Source organism: Ambystoma mexicanum, chromosome 6p, assembly GCF_040938575.1.
Source record: "Ambystoma mexicanum isolate Mex_15411 chromosome 6p, UKY_AmexF1_1, whole genome shotgun sequence".
NCBI classification, from domain to species: domain Eukaryota; kingdom Metazoa; phylum Chordata; class Amphibia; order Caudata; family Ambystomatidae; genus Ambystoma; species Ambystoma mexicanum.
In genome coordinates, this window is record NC_090935.1 from 1,442,956,931 (window position 1) to 1,442,976,810 (window position 19,880).

Here is a 19,880-nt window from a genome sequence, read left to right on the forward strand (position 1 = left end):
CCTTTCCCTCCCGATGTCATTTCCCATCTGTAAAATACGTTTTGAATTGGCAATCCAATCGCTCTAATCAATCATCAACTGGAAACACGTAGATTTATACAGAAAGATCATTAGCAACGACGACATCCCAGCCATCAAGATTTTCAGAAATTCAAACACAGCCAAATGAATCAACTTTGAATAGATGGAAAGAGTCCTGTCACCAAATGCTAATTAAACACAAGATAACCACTGAAACATTGGTCAACAGACTGACAGAGGCCAAAAAACAGATACAAAAGAACGACTGGATAAAAACCATCAATGAGAAAGAGCAATATTCAATGTCAATAAATATAAAAATGGAGATAAGAGCGCTAAACGAACTACCGAAATATTTAATAAAGTTCCCTTGTCGCCGTATGAGAGACTCCTTTCTCAGACTCCGTTTTAAAATTCTCCCGACAAGAGAATACCTTGCAAAAACACGACAAATTCTTGAGGAGAACATCTATTGCAGATTCTGCAAACTACTCAACAAAGTCGAATCGATTGAACAACTGATAATGGAATGTCAAGCCCTTTCAAATCAAAGACAAATATTTGCAAACATGCTTCCCCTCGAACAAATGCAGTATTACTCAACAGAAACATGGGCTAAGATAGTAGCTGGCAATAACAACCCTCTCATTTTCAGGATAATGCAGTTTTGTGAAGAAATTATGACCAATGAATAATGTAAATAGAAACTTATGAATAATATATGTTTTTACTTGAAATGCAATGGATTATATTATGTGACATGTTAAAAGTTTGATTACAAACTATAAAACTATTTTTTTTTAAAGTCCTGGACAAGTATCCATTCGTACTGATTCCTGACATCCTTGAAGCGGTCAGAGGGGCCTCTGTATTTCCCAAATTCAACCTTAGAGGCGCATACCATCTCCCCCGGATTCGTAGTGGTGATGAGTTGAAACAGCATTCCGCACCCCCTTTGGCCACTATGAATACAGTGTAATTGGTCTGGCAAATGCACCTGCTGTGTTGCAACACTTTATGGAAAATCTCTTTTCCAATTTCATACTACACTCCATTGTCGTTTATCTGGATGACATTTTGGTCTTGTCCAAATCCCTTCAAGAACATCAAGCTCACGTATCCGAAGTACTTTCTTGTTTTTTAAGAAATCATCTGTCTGCCAAACTGTATAAGTTCCTTTTTCACCAACCTTCACTTTCGTATTTAGGATTTGTTGTCTCGGCTGATGTAACCTCCAAGGATCCAGCTAAAGTCAAGGCCATCCTTGGTTGGAAGGAGCCCACTTACATCAAGGACATACAAAGATTCCTGGGATTCACAAATTTCTATAGAAAGTTTATCCTAAACCTTTCAAAGTTTAACCCAAACTTTTCATCTAGAATCTTGCCTTTAACCACTTTATTAAAAAAGAAGGTTATTTTCCGCATGAACAAAGTCGCTGCTAAGACTTTCCAAAACATGAAAGAGTTATTTACTAAAGCTCCGCTATTACGACTACCGGATCAAAATAAGACATTCTTTCTGGAAACAGAAGCCTCTAATGCAGCACCTGGGGCAGTTCTTAAGCAAGAGAGGAACGCGCATGAACATCCAATTGCCAATTTTTCCTACACCTTACAGCCTCAGAGCGAAACTATTCAGTTTCGTTATTTTTTGGAAAAATAACTTCTAGTCATAAAGAAGCCCTATATGGAATGGCAACATCTTCTCTTGGGTTTTACACACCAAGTCACAGTCAGAACAGACCATTGCAACCTGAGAGTACTTCAGCAACAGGAATGCTAAAACAGCAGGCAGGCACAGTAAGCTTATTTTCTTTCCCAACATGACCTTCTTTTTACTTTTCTTCCCGGAAGTGAGAATCAGTTGGCTGATGCGTTGTCTCGATTGGAATCTCCTTCAGAACTCCCTTTCCCGCCGGAAAAGATATTACTGAATGTTTCTTTTCTCCTTTCTGTTTCCACTTTTCAGCAAGAGATCGGAAAGGCTACGGATCTCAATGATCCCGCTGTGAACCTCATTATCCGACAGTACGCTTTGACAGAAGATCAGGCATTATTGTTTAAAGGTAACCTTCTATTCAACCCTTCTTTGGACTTACAACAGAAGGTACTACATCTGTGTCATGACGTTAAGATTGCTGGACATCGCGGGATTCGCGTTACCCTAGAAAACATCCTGAGATATTTCTGGTGGCCAAACGTTAGAGAACAAGTCAAGAACTATGTATCTTCCTGCCTTATTTATCAACTGGTCAAAACCCCCCGTAGACAACCCTCTTGGGAAACTAACACAACCTGAACTCCATTCCCGTCCATGGCAACACATCAGCACCGACTTCATAGTTGATCTCCCCCTTTCAAACAATAATACAACCATCATGGTAACTGTGGACTCGTTCACCAAGATGGGCCATTTCTCTGCTCTCCCTGGTGTCCCCTCTGTGCCACAAATGGCTCAAGTCTTTTTGCAAACTATTTTCCGACTTCACGGATTTCCCAACACCATTCTCTCGGACCAAGGATCACAATACACATCCACCTATTGGAAATTAGTGTGCAAGAAGCTGGGAATCCAAAGGGCTTCAACATCTGGATATCACCCACAATCCAACGGACAAACTGAAAGATTAAATCAATATTTGGAACAGTACTTACAGTGTTTTGCATCAGCTTCTTATGATAATTGGACACACTTACCTCTGTTAGCAAAGTTCGCATATAACAACTACCTGCACACCTCCATCGGAGTCAGTCCATTCTTCTGTACCTATGGTTTCCACCCTACATGCATCCCCACTATCAAGACAACAGACACTAATGCTTCTTTTTTGGATCAGCTCATCGATAAGATCCAAACCAGCCACTCCACTCTACAAGCACTGACAAAGTCTCTAGCAGCCAGCAAGAAACAAGCCGATCAACATCGTCAACCTACACCCCCATTACTCGGAGGTGACTACGTTTGGCTTTCCTCACGCTATCTTCCAAAAAATTATTAGTTCCATCCAAATTGGCTCCATGCTTTTTTGGTCCTTTCAAAATAATTCATGCTGTGAGTCCTGTGGCATTCAGATTGGAATTTCCAAAGTCCTGGTCAAGAATACATCCAGTTTTTCATATCTTGCAATTAAAACCTCATATTCCTGATCCAATCTGCAGAAGACACACTCAACCTCCAGCTCCAGTTGACACTATGTCTTGGCCTGAGTATGAGGTCACATCCATCTGTGATTCCCGTTCTTACCGTGGGTGGTTATAATACCGTTTGGATTGGAAGGTTTATGGTCGTGCTGACCGCACCTGGGAACTGGCTGCTTCTATTCATGCACCAAAACTCTTGCATTGTTTTCATAAATTGCATTCATGAAAACCTGGCCCCTTGACCCCTCGGATGGGGCATACTGTTAGGACCAGCGCCAGCTCTTGGTCCATTTGGCATAAATGGAGATGCAGACATCCTCTAGGTATTTTAGGTCATCCAAGATGGCCACATCTTGGGTCTCTCAATAGACCTTCTGTCAGTGCTCTGGCACTTTTCCAAGATGGCACTCAGAATGCCTGTGACTCACTCACAGGACCTATTCATATAGAACCGAAGCAGTAAACCCACTGTGTCGCTTCTTTCCTCTGAAGCCACAACGCTGTTTGTTTCCTTCCTCTTGCTCTGTTCTGGCTTCTCCAGCTCTGCTCCTCCTCTCTTGCTGCTCAGCATTGTTTTTCCTCATTGCCCCTGGCTCTCTCGGCGCTCACATTTCTTCCTGGTTCCTGGTTCCTGGTCTCGGGCTGCCTTTCTGCCTCCCTTCTGGATCTCCATTTCTCTCCCGATTCCTGTATCTTTGGAAGGATACCCCTTTTCGCCGCTCTGTGGCTGTCAATCCTTTCAGGAATATACATTGGGGCTTCCTGTTTGGTTCGCCCTTCTGCCACTCCGCGGCTGCGGATCATCCCAGGGGATTCCATTGGAGCTTCCTGTCTTCGTTCTACGTACCTCAATTTTGAAGTTGAGCACTGAGGAGACACTTCTTCACTAGAAACTTTTGGGGGCCTGGCCCTTACAGCTCTTATTGTCACACTTGTTACAGAAGGGCTCATTGAGAGCAGTGAGGGACGGTCCTACCGCTGCAATCCACCAAATCAAGGACTCCACTACATGGGGGAATCAGGTCTGTTTTTCTATTAAAATCTGCCAGCCTTGATAGTTGTATTCTCCATCTGACTGACCAAAAATGGGCAGATCTTCTGTGGATAGCTGAATATACATACAATAACTTAATGCACGCTCCCATCGGATACAGCCCATTCTACATACTACATTGCCAACATCCCTGCACCTCCATTTACGACCCACCTGAAAAACTGGAAATGCTGGCTGTCACAGACTTACATGACACCATTAATCAGACCTTGAAGCAAGCCGCAGTGCATCTGGCAGCAGCTAAAGAGACCCATAAAAGGTTTGACGACGGTGGCCGAAGAAGCCCCCCTGTTATCAGGTGGGCGATGAAGTGTGGTTAGCTACCAGACATATTCAACTGAGGGGACCCAAGAAGTTCCACCCCAAGTTTCTGGGCCCTTATGCAATTTCTGCAGTGGTTAGTCCGGTTGCAATTAAATTGACTTTACCCTCCACCATGCACATTCATTCTGTGTTTCATGTCTCACTACTCAAACCCGTCCAACCAGGCACACGTATCATGACCCCACCGGCCCCGGTATTGGTAGACAACGATCCGGAGTATGAGGTTAAGGACATCCTTCACTCTAAATTGGTCAAATGTACCCTGTACTATCTGATTGATTGGAAGGGCTATGGGGCTCAAGACCATACCTGGGAACCCACCATGAATGTACATGCACCACGATTAGTGACTAGGTTTCATCGAAATCACCCGACCATACCACGCCCCAACAGTCGTCCCTTGGGAGGGGCCTTGGAGGGGGTACTATCATGAGCACAAGGACCTCTCGCCCATGCACTCACACTCCATACACTCACACTGTGTTTGGGTTTGGGAGAACAAAGAAAGGGGAAGGCTGGACCTCGTTGTGGCGCACTTGGCGCTCTTTAGGTCCATGAGTCCAGCCTTAGTGTTGCTGGTAATCTCCTCCAAGATGGGCCCTCTAAATACCCATCCTGATTCCACCAAGATGGCCTACAGCTGGGCCATTGAACTTCTTTTGAACTGGCAGGCTAGTGCGCATGGGTGGGCATCTATTTAAGCCACATCCACGCGTGTTGCCTTGCTTTGCGTTACTCTGCCTTCCGCAGTGGTACACTTACCGAAGGCTCCCTGGCTTCGAAACTCGATCCTGCAAATGGCGAAAGACACGGATTAAGGACAGGAAATATTGCGACGTATTTCTGAATTTTCGGAACACTTACCAGTTTGATCGCTCCCTTGCAGCTCTAAGGATTCGCCTGCATCAGCCCATCGGTGCTATCGGCTTCTCCCAGCGTAGTTATCCGGCGCTCCTCCTGTCCCTCGTGGCTCCTGGCACATCCACCTCCGGCCCAGCACCTGCAAAGAAAGAAAGGGAAGTTAGTAAGAACGCGCACAGCAGCACAGTGCTTACAGTTTACAGACAGCAAAAGTTAAACACACACGCTCTGCGCTCACACTTGGGCAGTAGTGCAAATCAGGCAGAAATACTGCATAAGGTAAACAAGAGTGAACTTCTCACCTAAGGCAAACAAGAGAAAAGAAAGGACAGTCATTCTAGGCAGGACAAGAGGGGAAGAAAAGGACAGTCATCCTTCCCAAAGGCCACAGCTAGTATGGGCCTTTCCAGTGAAGTAACTGGAGCAATTCAAGAGAATACAAGAAGCAAGAACCAAGCACCCCTGCAACAGACAGCAGGATGGAGAGCACCATAGTGTAAGCCAACAGGTGAGTCCAGCCTTCCCTGGGAGGGGATCGGGGGCAGGGGGTGTGCATAATACCAACCTTACACACACATGACACACGTGTTCTTGTTTAGGAAGCTGTCCCAAAAGCCTACGGCCACCAGCAGCTACGCCCCAGGCCCTGGGTCCCTTTCAGCGATACACGGTGCAAAACACCGAGAGGAGTCAGAGTGTCCAGACGGTCCCGCAGAGTCCAAGGTAAGCGTTACACTTGGTTGAGACTCTCCCTGGGCCATCCACCCAAAAACTGGTCAATGGGCTGTGTTTGTGCCGGTAGAGGGACTCCCAGAACCCACTTTGTTTTGCATATTAAGTAGCTTTGGTTTTCACCCTAAGTCAACAGGGGAATCCAGACGTGGACCCATTGTTTATTGTTCTTAGAGAGGCACAGCACCACCTCACTGATGAGACCTGACTATAACATGTGTCTGGGGACGCTGTTGGTACTCTTGTTCAGAGGGGAATTGCCTAGCATTTCAGTGCTGGACTGCCCCAGGGCAGGACAAAGACTGATATGCAGGGATATTTCTCCTCTGTGAAAGGGACAGTGAGCTAAAGATTTGGGTGAGTCTCTCCTGGGGGCCATCCACCCAAGAACAGGTCAATGGGCTGTGTTCGTGCTGGCAGAGGGACTCCCAGAACCCCCTTGTTTTGTACCTTAGCAAATACTTTGACATTGGAGTTGATAAATGACACTGATCTATAAGAGTCACAATACTCTGTGTCTTTGTGTGGCTGGAGAAGGACAGTGATGATAGCCTCATGCATTGAGTCTGGTAGTAGACCTCCTCCCAAACCTTCAGCAGGGATGGGTCCAAGATCAGTTTGTATTGTTTATAGAAATCTTCATCCAAGGCCATCAGAGCCAGGAGCCTTTCCACTTGGGAGGGTGTCAATCACGTGGATTATCTCTTCCACAGTTATTGGTGCGTCTAATTGAGGCCTGGCCTCAGACGACAGTTGGGTCAGGAGTAAGCCATCTAAAAAGGACTCTATATCTTCCATGGAGCAGTCGTCACCCTGCATATATTACCTGCTTAAAAGCCACAGAACACTGCATTAACGTCTTTGCACCTATACACTTGTTGACCAGCGGAATCTCTGATTATTGGGATACAAGTAGTTCCCCCTTCCTGCCGTATAGTGCACACCAGTAGTTTCCCAGGGCGTTCTCCCTCCCCATACCGTCTCCCCATCGCTGGGACATGCAAGAACTTCAATTCACTTTCTGCATGGTGTACGAAATTCATCTAGAGCTTCTTTAACTTGTGCAAGAGTGGCTGTCGGAGCATGTGTCCTCTGGCCCCTTGTCAAAATTCAGAGAGTATCTTCACATTTCTCTATGTCTCTACAAATCACCTTCAGTACCCTGAATTTTGTGGATATGGCAGTACCGCGTATGTACCTGTTGAAAGTTTGCCAAAGTGTGCCCATCTGGGCCACTGATCTGGTATTAGTATCGAACAACAGCTTTATACAGTTGCGTATATTGGACTTGTATACTAGGTCCGGTAATGCGAGCGGCTTGAATCTCCAAAATCAAGAACAGCCAGCAAGTTCGGACAGACATAAGGAGACCACCGCAGGGGAGTGATCTGAGTAGGTCCTGGGAAATATATGGACTGAAGATATACCACTCAAGAGAGAGGACGATGCAAGCCACAGATCTATCCATGAGAAGGAGTTGTGCACCGAGGGGTAGAACGTATATTCCCTGGCCTTGGGGTGCAATACCCTCCACACATCCATGAGCTGCATCTTATCCATCCTGTCCAGAAAAGTACAAGCAGCCCTGGACAGACACTTGTTGGATGTAGTGATTTGGTCCAGCCCTGCATCAAGAATAGTGTTAAAATCTCCACCCCACAGTACTGGCACCATGGCATAGGACCCCACTATATCAACAAGTGCTGCAAAGAAGTGTGGGTCATCAACATTGGGCTATAGGTATTGACCAACAGCATTTCCCTGTCTGCCAGTCTCCCGTATACAATCACATATCTCCCCTCTGCATCATCATGCATTTTAATATGGTGAAATGGGAGTGATTTATGCAATATGGTCAGTACCCCAAACGACTGAGAGGAGTAAGATGTAAAATATCTGTTCTTACCCCAGCTTCTTGCTAAGCTTGCGTTCTGCCCAGCCAACGCATGGGTTTCCTGCAGGAAGAGAATGTTTGCCCCATGGTGATCATCATGCAGAAACTATCTGTCCATCTTAACCAGCACTCCCAGCCCCATGACATTCCAAATGAAGCATGTAACCTCAGCCATCAGCCCAAAGCCATGCTTTTCGACTGCTCAGCATGCATCCTAACTGTTTGAACACCACCCCATCCGTGCCAACTTGTGACTGTCTTTTTTTAATATAATTGTTCATCCAGGTTAGGATCAACAACCACCTGCAGCCCACGTCTACTTTAACCATGCATATTTCCTGTGTTGGACAGCATTTGTGTATCACATATACATATAAGCAGCCATGTACACTTTTATTTTTTAACATCCCCCCTTCCTGCCTTACCCTCACCACCCTACGAACTGAGGTAGTGCATGCCCCTGCCCCAACACAAAAACAAAACATGCACCTATGCATAAGGGGTAGCTGAATCACGCTGGCCAAAGCAGAACTGTGGCAACGGTCATAAGAAAAACACATTCACTTAAGGATGAAAAACGAAAGCACCCTAACTAAAGAAGAATTAGCACCACAATATATTTCTGCTCCAAAACCTTAAGTGGCCAACATGTGCTACAAAATAGTGCGAGAGAACACGTAAGCCTACAAATAAGATGGTAAGTGGCCATCAGGTCTCCTCAGGCAAGGTGAAAAAGTATGTCTTCTGGTTCAGTTCAATTTGCAGTTTCAGAGGGAACAGCATCGCATATTCCACACCCTTCTCGCGCAGCAATTTGTTTAACGCGCAAGAAGGTTTTACGTTCCTGCTGCACTGCCACAGAAAAATCTTGGTATATATGGACTCTGTTAGAACCAAGGGACAGGTCTCACTTCACCCTTGCAGCACACAGAATGGAATCTCTGTCCCAATAATTTAACAAACAGGTGATAATCGGCCTTGGGAGGTGTGGGGTGGGGGGGGGCGCCAGGCTTGGGTTTTGGGGTTAGTGACCTATGCGCACGGTCCACCGCAAAATTAGGGGATACCTTCGGCTATCCAGGATCAAAAGTAGGATACCCTCCACGTATGACTGGATGTCGCCCTTAACATTGTCCTCAGGGATGCCCCCAATGTGGATGTTGTTGCGTCTTGAACAGTATTTTAGCTCATCACACTTCTTAAGGACAGAGCAAACCTGTGCAGTGAGAGTTGGAACAGTAGAGTTTAGAGCCACTGCCTCATCTTCCACTGCAGTCACCCGCACCTCAGCTTCTGTGAGCCTCTCTTCCGTCTTTTCCAGCTGGGCCTTGATGGAATTAATATTGCCCGTAATGTCATCATGCTTGACATTAACAGCAGAGAATCCCTCTTGCAGACATTGCATCATCCTATGGCTCTCAGTACCCCCAAGGGGGGGCCCAGGTTGTTCCGCCTTTAACACATTTTGCTACCATGCTCAGGGTTTTCGACTGGGCCTTAGCATAGGCATCCATGCTGCCCTGTTTCTTCCCTGCACCCTTTGTCATCTTCACAGGTGTGGCAGCGCAGACCAGGATCTCGCCAGCCCAAGCAAGGAGACCCCATGACCAGCAGAGCAGGCCCGGATAACCCAGCACCTGGGTGAACAGTGTTCATGTAAGGAGATCAAGCGTGAAATCCATAGGGACCATAGATGGCAGAAGGGTCAGAAATGCAGCCTAAATTGTAGTGAATGAGGTAGCACCCAAAGCAGTGAGACCTGATAGTATTGTCCAAGATGTGTTTTAGAGTACACACAGTCACTGTGTCAACAGTAGAAATTAGTACCAACAGAGGGATTTGCCACAGGAGCCACTGTATGCAGTGTCTCCACAACAGGATAACCAAAGGGAGGAATCTCAACACAGCTTGGGCGGGGAAAGTGTAGAGGATCCATCCTGCAGATTCCCCAGGGCCACAGCAAGGGTGCGATCAGGGCCCGCTCAGTCAGCTCAGTTGCAGGCCAGCCCTCGGGCGTATATTGCTGCAGACCCCCCAAAGGTCCCCAGGCAGGGTGCCACCTCGATGCCGATGAGTCCAGCACAGGAATGGGGCCACCACAGCACACACCGCGTACCATGCATCAAGGATTCCAGAACCTCTGCCGCGGCTGCTCAGTGTAGGACAGCTCCACCGGCCAAGCAGTGTAGGATCCATGGGGCGACAAGCCTTCAAAGCCACCTGAGCCTGAAGCGAAATGACAGCAGGAGCGCGCCATCACAGCTCAGGCCCAGTAGTTTGATTTCCCTCACGAGCGGTGTCTCCCCCAGGAGTAGGGGAGAAGGCCCTCACGTCGGTCCGCAGTCTATGCTTGCGTATACTAGTGGCCAGCTGAGGAGATTGTTTCCGCTTTGCGCTACAAGATGCTGGAATCAGAGCTATTTCACATAAGATTCTGAAGCACAAACGCATCGATCAAGAGTGTGCATTGCGACCGTTGCAAGTTCCATGGCACGGAGCCCTAGTTAGTCGCAGCCATCTTGGCAGCTGTGCAACAGCGTCTCTGTGTTTTTTCATTTTCTAGCATACAAAACCAATTGCAAACAGTATGGATTTGTACTTAATTATTCAAAGAAAGTGCTGTAAATGCACAATTTTAAGCCATTATTTAAAGCATTTTCTGAGGTGGAGAAGCCCCATGAAACCCTGTTGGTTGGTTTGAGCCTGATTGTTCCCGGCATATTCGGAACAAACATTTCTGCCCTCCAGTTTAAAAATTCACCAGTCCCCAATGCAAATAAGTACTTGGGTATACACTATAAGGGTACATATAGAAAACAGTAAAGGGCCTTAGGCAAACCCCTCCCACTCCTAATCTCAATGTATAACTTGTAAATATATCTATACACATTTAAGGCTAAGGGGTGGGGAAAAAAGAGGAACTCTCGACATCAGTAGAACATTATTTGAGTTATATTCAGGACTCAACATGTCACACAATAGGATAGTTAACCCACAGCTAGACCATGTACCTAGAGGCAGTGAAGGAATTAACACTTCTAAACCAGGCCCAAACGTGCCACCGAAATTCAGAATATAGTTAGTCTAACAATACTACACCTGCAGGGTCTCATTACACTGCTGGAAATTGATAAATACAAAATAACAAACGTTATACGCTATAACCTAACCCATTTCAATAGGCAGCAGTGCAGTGCATTGTTTTATTACATAAAAGTATGTAATACATCAAAGGAAATGCTAAAATTCCAGTTTGTGGTGTAAAACTCTAGGGACCTAAGGAGGACCCATAAACAATTTAAAGGTTTAGGTAAGTACCCTCTTTAGTCTCTTAGGAGGAATTTTAACGTTTTTAGAAGTTTCCTATGGGAATTAATGGGACAAAGTCCTTAGACAAGCCACGTTTATGTGTTAAAGCTAGGTAAGTACTTGTTCCACCCCACAGGTGAAGGGTGAAAGAGTGATTTGAGCAAAGGTTTTCTTCAATTTTTTGTAAAGGGGGCTGTGGTGTAGGAGGAATGAACATGAAAAGCCAGAGCACATTCACCACCAGCTATCCACCTCTACCACACCATGGAAGCTACTCAGTTTTTCAAAATGAAGGTGTCATCAAATTATATATACCACCAAGGTCAATGTATTAAAATTGGCATATTTTAATCATATATCTCTCAAACAATTATACTAAAATTCATTAAAAAAACATTAGGTGCGTTCGTCATACATGAATTACCACAAAAAAGAGAGCACCAATTAACATTTTTGGCTGTTATTTTCATAAATGCACTTATAATTCATATGCATTCGATGGTTACGTGGTGTTAGTAACAGTGAATATAACCACATCAAAATTGCAATAATAGCGTCTACACTCTAATGTGTTTCTGGGGCAGAGGACAACACTGTTGCAGTCTAAGTCTCATCAGTAATATCCCAGGACCCGTCTTCAGGACGCAGCTGGTTTTGGAAAAGGTTACACTGTCTGCATGGCGCCTATGTATCAGTGTTGTAACCTAGAGATAAATAAAATGGGGCAGGTATAAGACTTGATATAAAAAACCATTTTGGTGGTGATATAAGTGTTATACATAACAGAGTAGCAATCCTACTAACCTTGTGTAAGTTTCCTGGGGTGTAGAGGGCGAGATGATTGCGCTAGTCAATCTAGTCTGGCGGCAGATTAATCCGTCAGAGGTATTCCGTACTATAAACAAATATATGTTTGGAATCAGTAATTTTGTGACCACAAATTACTTCTTGTCACAATTATGCATATTGAAAATAAATCTTTACCGTCTTATGTAGACGTGGGCAAAGTTAGAGTTTCCAGGATCACGTGTTGGAAGTGAATTGAACCCAGGAAGGTAATTCAGGACTACCTATCCCACACTGCTCCATGGAATCTATTTGAAATAAGACATGAAGGTATATTAGTCCTACACCTTTTTGTTTTGGTTGGTGCTAAAAATGCCCATCAATGGCTAGTGATTCAAAAGAGCGTGGCACTTACTTAGAAGTATGTATCCCAAACGACATCTTCATTCAGCCATGGGGCTTCGTTTTTCGCGTGTGCGCGTACGCGTGTCACTCGAAATGTTCGCCCTATATTGATTTAAAGAGAGTGGGTCAGTGAGCGACTGGCGTTCTTCTGCCGTATTCGTCCTGCATATGTAAAGCCGGCACATCAAATGCTCGGGGCTTACCTCTACAGACTTGAATTCACATCCAAGTAATTCCACCAAAGCAACGGGCTGTGACCGCGAGGCACCCATGTTTTCAAATTGGGAATTAAACATGGACGACGGACTACCGACGTCTCCTGTCAACTTGTCTGGAACTAGACAGAGAGAACAGAGCCACCGCTGTGGTGTAAAGCACCCAGCTAGCACAGAGGAAGGCGCGCCATCTTGGAATTATCAAATGCATTATAACAGGCAATAGAAAATATATAGTTTAGCTGTGCCTGTACTGGAAGGTACCACATGTATTAGTGAATCCATATATCACTCGGTATTTCTTCAACATGCCTGCCTGCAACCGCTGGCGATGAGTAAAATTTAAACCCCATGCGAAATGGGAGAAACTCATCCGCATGCTGCAAAAGCCATTGGAGCATCACAGTGTCAAAGTTCTTCCCATGTATTGGTGCAAGTCTCAAAACACCTCTATGATATACTGCGTGGGGGAAGTCTGAACTCTATTGAAACAGTGGACATAGCCTATTTCATTAATTGCGGATGTATTGATGTGCAGACCGATGTTAGTGGATAAACAGATTCCATTCCACGGCAATGTTCAAAACAGATTGGGCAGTTTTTAGGTTATAAATCCATTTCCGCTCCAATTTTTTTAAGGACAGATCTCTGTTGCCACACCACAGGTGAAGACCAAGAATGAACCAACATAGGGGACACAAGAGGAGAACCCTTGAAAAGCTAAATCCCAGGTTTGAGACCCATCTGACCAGAGAAGGAAGCAGAGCAGGTTTCAGGCCAACACAAGTCAATGGTGTTCTACATATGGTGGAGGGTGGGCAACAATACCCTGCTACTCCTGGAACCATGGGGCTCCTGAAGACGATTCTGAAGAATATAGCAGGATCCCCAGAACCTGGGGACAGGTACTCATGGCCCCATTTTCTCGGAGGAGACAGGAGAAACTGGAATTACAGGATTTCTTTGATAGGGCTCAAGACAGGAACCGGTACTCAGGGCCTCGAACCCTGGACCAGTCACGTCCCAGGTGGTTGCAAATAAAAATAATCCTTGTAATCAGGATGAATAACCATCAGCCAGAAGTGGCAACAGTGGCAAGGAAGGCACCAAAAGGGCATAGAAACCTGATCAAGCAGATTCGGTCTTATTGCGGGGCAAAACAAGGCAGCCAAATAGCAACATTTAGTCAGAGCATGAAAACATCGATGGAGCTTGCCTAGATGAGCCAATATGGAGCTGAAGCAGAGTAGCGGCAACTCACCCCTCTTTCCTGGCCAGTGAAGTTCCCCACTTCGATGTGCTTGGTCCAAGAGGCTTTCGCAGGGAAGCACATTTTCAGCAACACAGAAAGAGTCCCAGCACAGGACAGCCAGTCCAGTCAGTAAGGAGCACCAGAAAGAGGCAGGGGAACAGCACATGAAGGGTGTCCAGTTGCCAAAAGAAGAAACCAGGGCAAAGACAAAGGTGCCAGGATGGAGATAGTATGGCCAAACCTGGTCCTACAAAATCAATAGACCTTCTTCATAGCAATTCTCCAGCAATGCAGGTGAGAATCTGAGTAATGGGCAGGGTTTCCCCTAGGTAGGCACCATTCAATAATGCCATCCAATAATACGCCAGTCTTCCAATCACACACCAGACAGACACACAACAATCTTTGGTGGCCAGCCAATCAGGTGTGGTAAAAAACTGCCAAACACTCAGGTCCACCCAGACAAGAGGTATATTGTGCTTTTCTGGGGCAGAAAACCAGACCAGGCCAGTTTAAGCCACTGTAGAGGATTCAGTGCCTGGCTCAGAGTAATCTCATGTTAGCGCAAAAGAACAATTTTTGGCCCCCACAAACAAAGGGATGGCGCAAAATAAAGAAGTAAATCTGACAGGAGAATATAAAATCTAGGGGTCTCATAAAATGGTATAGCAGTACTCTAAAAAGGGAATTCTGCCCGTACAACCCTTCATTATGCTTTTTTAAAAATGTTGCCTAATATTTGTGTTAATAGTTTAGGGCTTATCATTTGACCCTGTTATACATTATCTACATCATGTATTTACAGTTACTGGGTACATATTAAACAAATAATTCTTATCTACAGTTATTAAGGTTATGTATAGCTTGCATGTGGGATAATACTGTTAGATTTATGTGGGATAATAAACTGTTTTATTTATTCTTAATGCCAAATTGGTTTATATTTCAATGTATGTTATTATGTCGTTTAATCGATTCAAGATAAAGTATTTTACTTAAAAAAATTGTTTTCATGAAATTTGCTGATTGTTTTTGTCGCTGCTCAAATTCTATTATAAGAGAACATTGACTTTATTAATGGTTCATGTTTTGCAAGAATACCAATACACATTTTAAACTAAAAAAAGACCCAATTGTAATTGCCTTCTGATGGATGCATCCACATCTCCTTCAGACAAACACTAGAGAAGTAGTTCTAGTATTTTGATTCCTGATTCGTTGACAGGCATCACGGAAGATGATAGATGATCATGTCCTGTTAGCGATCGAAGGAAATGTAGGAGGTTTTGGTTTCAATTAAATGTCTAAGCTTGGCTTTTAAATCTGACCCCTGTCTTTGTACCCATGATCCTGAGAATATACCATATTATAAGATATGGGAAAGTGTGCATTAAACATTAGCAATTGAATTGTAGAAGTACTATGGAATGTTTGAATTTGGGATTTTTATAATTATATTCACTTTTAAATTTTCTCCCTTCTAGGCTTTCTATTTCGGTTTCATCTCTCATGCTGCTAACACAGAGGGTGACATCGCTGGCTCTGGATATCCACGATGGAAAATTGAAGAGGGCATTAGGAAGCAGAGAACATGGCGGCCCTCACGAGCATCCAAGGAATGTGCTGCCGCTCTGCAGTTACTTGATATTCTTTCCCGCATTGTTGGGTGGACCTTTATGTTCTTTTGCAACATTTGAAAAACAAATAAGGGGCTCCATTTCACCACTTGCTTCAAGCCCTGTCAAGATTTTCATCCCAGTGGCTATTCGTGTGTTGGGACTACAGGGTCTAAGGGTCTTTGTGCAGGAGTGGGTGAGCGGACAGCCTGACTTTGCCACATGTTCTCAGATTGATTGTGTGTGCACTATGTGGTCCACTGCCCTCCTGTTCAAGCTCTCCTACTACTCGCATTGGCTCCTAGATGAATCACTTATCCGTACAGCAGGCTTTGGGTTTCAGCTTGGCCATGAGGACACATCGTTCGACCGAGAGCTATCAGACATGGACATCTGGACATTGGAAACCACCAACAGGATGTCCGTGTTTACTCGAACATGGAACAGAAGCACCTCACAGTGGCTGAAAAGACTCATATTCCAGCACAGTCCGGCACAGCCTTTTCTGATGACGTTTGTCTTCTCGGCCTGGTGGCATGGCCTCTACCCCGGGCAGATCTTTGGCTTCTTGTGCTGGGCAGTTATGGTAGAAGCTGACTATCGGATACCCTCTTATTTCAGTTCTGTTCTTAAAAGCAGGCATGCCTCGTTGCTCTATAGAGTGGTTACCTGGGTTCAAACCCAGCTTCTTATTGCCTACATTATGGTTGCAATTGAGATGAGGAGTCTTTCTGCTGTCTGCTTGCTTTGCATATCCTATTGTAGCTTGTTTCCTCTACTCAACCTCAGCATGCACCTTTGGCTTGTTAGTGGGAATAGATAATACGATGCATTTTGACCCTCTCCAAATGGGCCTCGTTACAAGTTTGCCGGTCCGGAAACAAGGGTGCCGGTAAGCTCACCGGCACCCTAGTTTCCGTACCAACAAACTACGAGTTTGCCTGCATGGGCCGCTGCGTCCAACAGGTCTGACCCTGCGGGTGCAGCGGTCATGGTTGGCAGACCGTTCGTGGAAGCGCCAGCACGGTTAGCAACAGTGCCGGCGCTTCCGAGTTCCCACTACCCTAGAGTCCTTTGGGACTCTATGGGAATGGGGACTTACATTTTACCGGCGCCTGACTTCCCGGGCCGCTGGACTTGTAATCTCCTGGTAGCACCGGCAAGTCATGCTTATTACATTTGGAAAAGGAGGTCCATTGATTTTGTAGATCATTTTGTGAATGGGGTCTATCAACTCGTGACATTTTTTGCTCAGGATTATTTCTTCAAGTAAACTATCATTTACATATTTTCTTCCAGATATACATCTGCTTTTTAATGTTTTCATTTGCTTTGGTGTTGGTATGTAGCCATCCATAATTGAACAGAAACTGCCTGCTGTGAGATCAGCCTCTGAGTGTGGAAAGGCACAATTGGCATAAAAGCACTACGTGAGTAATATAAGCGCTATGATATGCTGGGTTATTTATAACACGCTTAATACCCAGAGGTTTCTAAGGAATCGAACATGTGTTGCTCTGTGTCGTCTTGCTTCCACAGCGAGCACATTGCCGTTGAGCTATCCTCCCAAGACTTTCTACCATATAACCCAAGCCTATTCTGCCCCTGAGATGAACTATGTCGCAGGCAGCCTGTATAATAAGCAGGATGTGGCAACAGCACCCCCACTGTAGTAGCGTCCATGAGTTCTTCCTTTAAGTGGGATTTGGTAAGGGCTGACACTGGCTACAATGCAGCACCCCAAAGAAACAACTACATGGGGAACCCCTGGACATAGGAAAAGAGCGGGGGCTACCTATAAACCTATACATACATGAGCATTGCTCCTTCTGATAGCGAAGCAAAATATAATCATTTAAAACTAAACTTCTGCCAGCAAATAACCTTTCAAATTTCAGTCAAACCCCCTCGTTTTAAATATGAAAGGAACATACATTGAATTCTATTAAATATATTTCAATTTAAAAAAATCTGATGCAGAGGAACATTCATAAACAATTTTCAAGACCGGTATCATAAATCACAAAGTACAAAAAAGTGAATCCAGTATTCGAAGAAAAAAACAAACGTGTCAAGAATTGAAGCAATCTACAAAAATACAAATATCGATGTTTCCTATTTCTCTGAGTCTGTACTGTTATTTTATGTGCATGGCCATGTGATTAGAGCCACAGTATGGACTGCATATAAAACTATATGGTTGCATCTGCTATGTATAACAGATTAGACGGTATAGACTCTGAAATACACAAGCGCCACTAGCAGTGCTGTGCTGTGTGACGAAGCCCCCTCTCTGTGCCTGGGGTTGTTGTTGGATGGGTGGTCACAGGTGCCAGATGCCTTACCTGTGGCTTCATGCTAGGCCTAGAGGAGGTGTATGGGGGTCTTCGGTACCACCCTACAATGCCCCGGCTACAGGCAGAGGACTTTCACTGGATGCATGACTGGGGTATGCTGGTCCCTTTAAGGGATGACCAGCGTATTACTCATACCCATGCTCTGTTGTCCACTATGCAATCATTGCATCTTTTCATCATCCCGGTATACTGAGGAATGTAAGGAATGTCTGTGGCTGGTTTGGCAGCCTCCTGTGCACCATGGACGCTGCAGCAGCCTGGCGGTGACACGTTGTGTGAGGGTGTCCGTCAAGCACCCATCTCAAATCCAAGCGTTATGAGTCTTCGGCCACCCTTCATGCTGTAGCCCATTGGATCCGCATTAATACCAGGTTTGCATAAGCAAAGCGATCTCTTAAAACCAATCCTGAACCTGAGGTCATTATTTCCCGCAGGTCCACCTGATCGCTTTCAGGACAGCCCTGAGGCTACTGCTCAGTAAAAGCTGGAAACCCCTTGGCTTCTTTGTGGGCAGTAGGAGTTGGTAAGAGAGGCACAGAGACTGTGTGAGAGAGGTGGTTATGGCGGAGAGGACAAAGGAGGTGGGAAGATTGTGGAGAAAGCAGGCTGGCTGGAAAAAGGGAGAAGAAAGAGGCAAGAGTATTAGGGGGAAGGTTGGTGGGAACACCAAAGCGAAGGTTGTCAGGAGTTTTGAGGATGAAGGTAAAAAGAAGTTGTGAGGTGGGAAGTGAAGAGAACATCTGAGAGAAGGTTGAAGTTGGAGCTTGGAAGAATGTTAATGAGGAGGTTGGAAGCAGTATCATGAGGAAGGTGGAAATAGTACAAGGGATGAGGTTAAAGGAAACCACAAGGTGGAAACCACAGATAATATTAAGAGGGAGGTTGGGAGGATTGTCACGGTTCTAGGTAGACCCAAGTAGATACAAGTGGAGAGACAGGGCAGTGGAGCAGAGGAGAAAGAAAGGGAAAGAAAGGTTCCCTTAGGAATAAAACCATTGTGAATCATACGAGGTTGGTGTTTCAGGGAATAGAGCTAGGGCCTTGGAACAGTGAGGTAGTAAACAGGATAGATTTGAGAAAGACTGGTTATCAAATCTCTGGTGGAAGGTTCTGGGGAGTTTGCCAGTCCTTATCAAGCCCTGGCCTCGCCCCTTCTGAGACCTAGTTTGAAGACACACAAGGCCCTGGAGATCCCTGGGAGTGACTTCCTGTTGTATCGAGGATGGTGAGCAGACAACTGGAGCATAAGGAACCACGAGGCAAGAAATTGGTGTCAGGATCGTTCCAAACCACAGACTGTGAATGACTGAGAACCAACTGCCATCTCCTGAAATGGAGCCCGGAATTCAATTTGCTAAATCAAGAACTGTTAAACCCAAAGAGAAGCCATCCTCTTGTTATGTTTGCAGTCTTCCTGGTGTTGTTTTTGAACCTTAGGCGAACCTATCCTGTTATTGTACACTGTTTAAGCTGCCTATCACTGCTTATTTCTCCCAATCCTGTAACCATCCGAAATAAATTCTACTTTAATCACATCTCTCATGTCTCCCTCTTGTTGGCTCTGCTTGATTCTGTGACAGCTGGAAGCTTCGGTGGCATATGTAAGCAGCATCTCATCACATCTGCTGATGAGGCCGCATGTGTAGCCTGATGGCCGAGCCACAGGTTGCCCTGCACTTAAAGGCAACATACCCATGGCTGTCGTTGATCGGAAGAGAAAGACATTCTTTGAACATGAAGTGAATATGCTTGTGGGGGACGTCCTAGCACATGATGCAGTGTTATTCAGTGCAAATTCCCATAGAACAGCCATGACCGAGAAGCTAAAATATTCACCAAAGTCAACGCAGCGTCATGAACTCTAACTTCAGCAGGTTAATGCAGCAGTTGCAGGGGTCACCAATCAAGCTC

General features: G+C 45.2%; 1 protein-coding gene across 1 annotated transcript in view; it reads left to right on the forward strand.

Moving 5' to 3' along the window:
* MBOAT4 (membrane bound O-acyltransferase domain containing 4) overlaps positions 1-19,504 on the forward strand; it is a 99,251-nt gene extending 79,747 nt beyond the window's left edge. The window contains exon 3 of the mRNA XM_069626177.1: positions 15,481-19,504. Within this exon, the coding sequence (XP_069482278.1) occupies positions 15,481-16,435 (955 nt within the window). The 3' untranslated portion in view covers positions 16,436-19,504. The remainder of the gene's footprint in view (positions 1-15,480) is intronic.
* Positions 19,505-19,880: the final 376 nt, after the last annotated feature.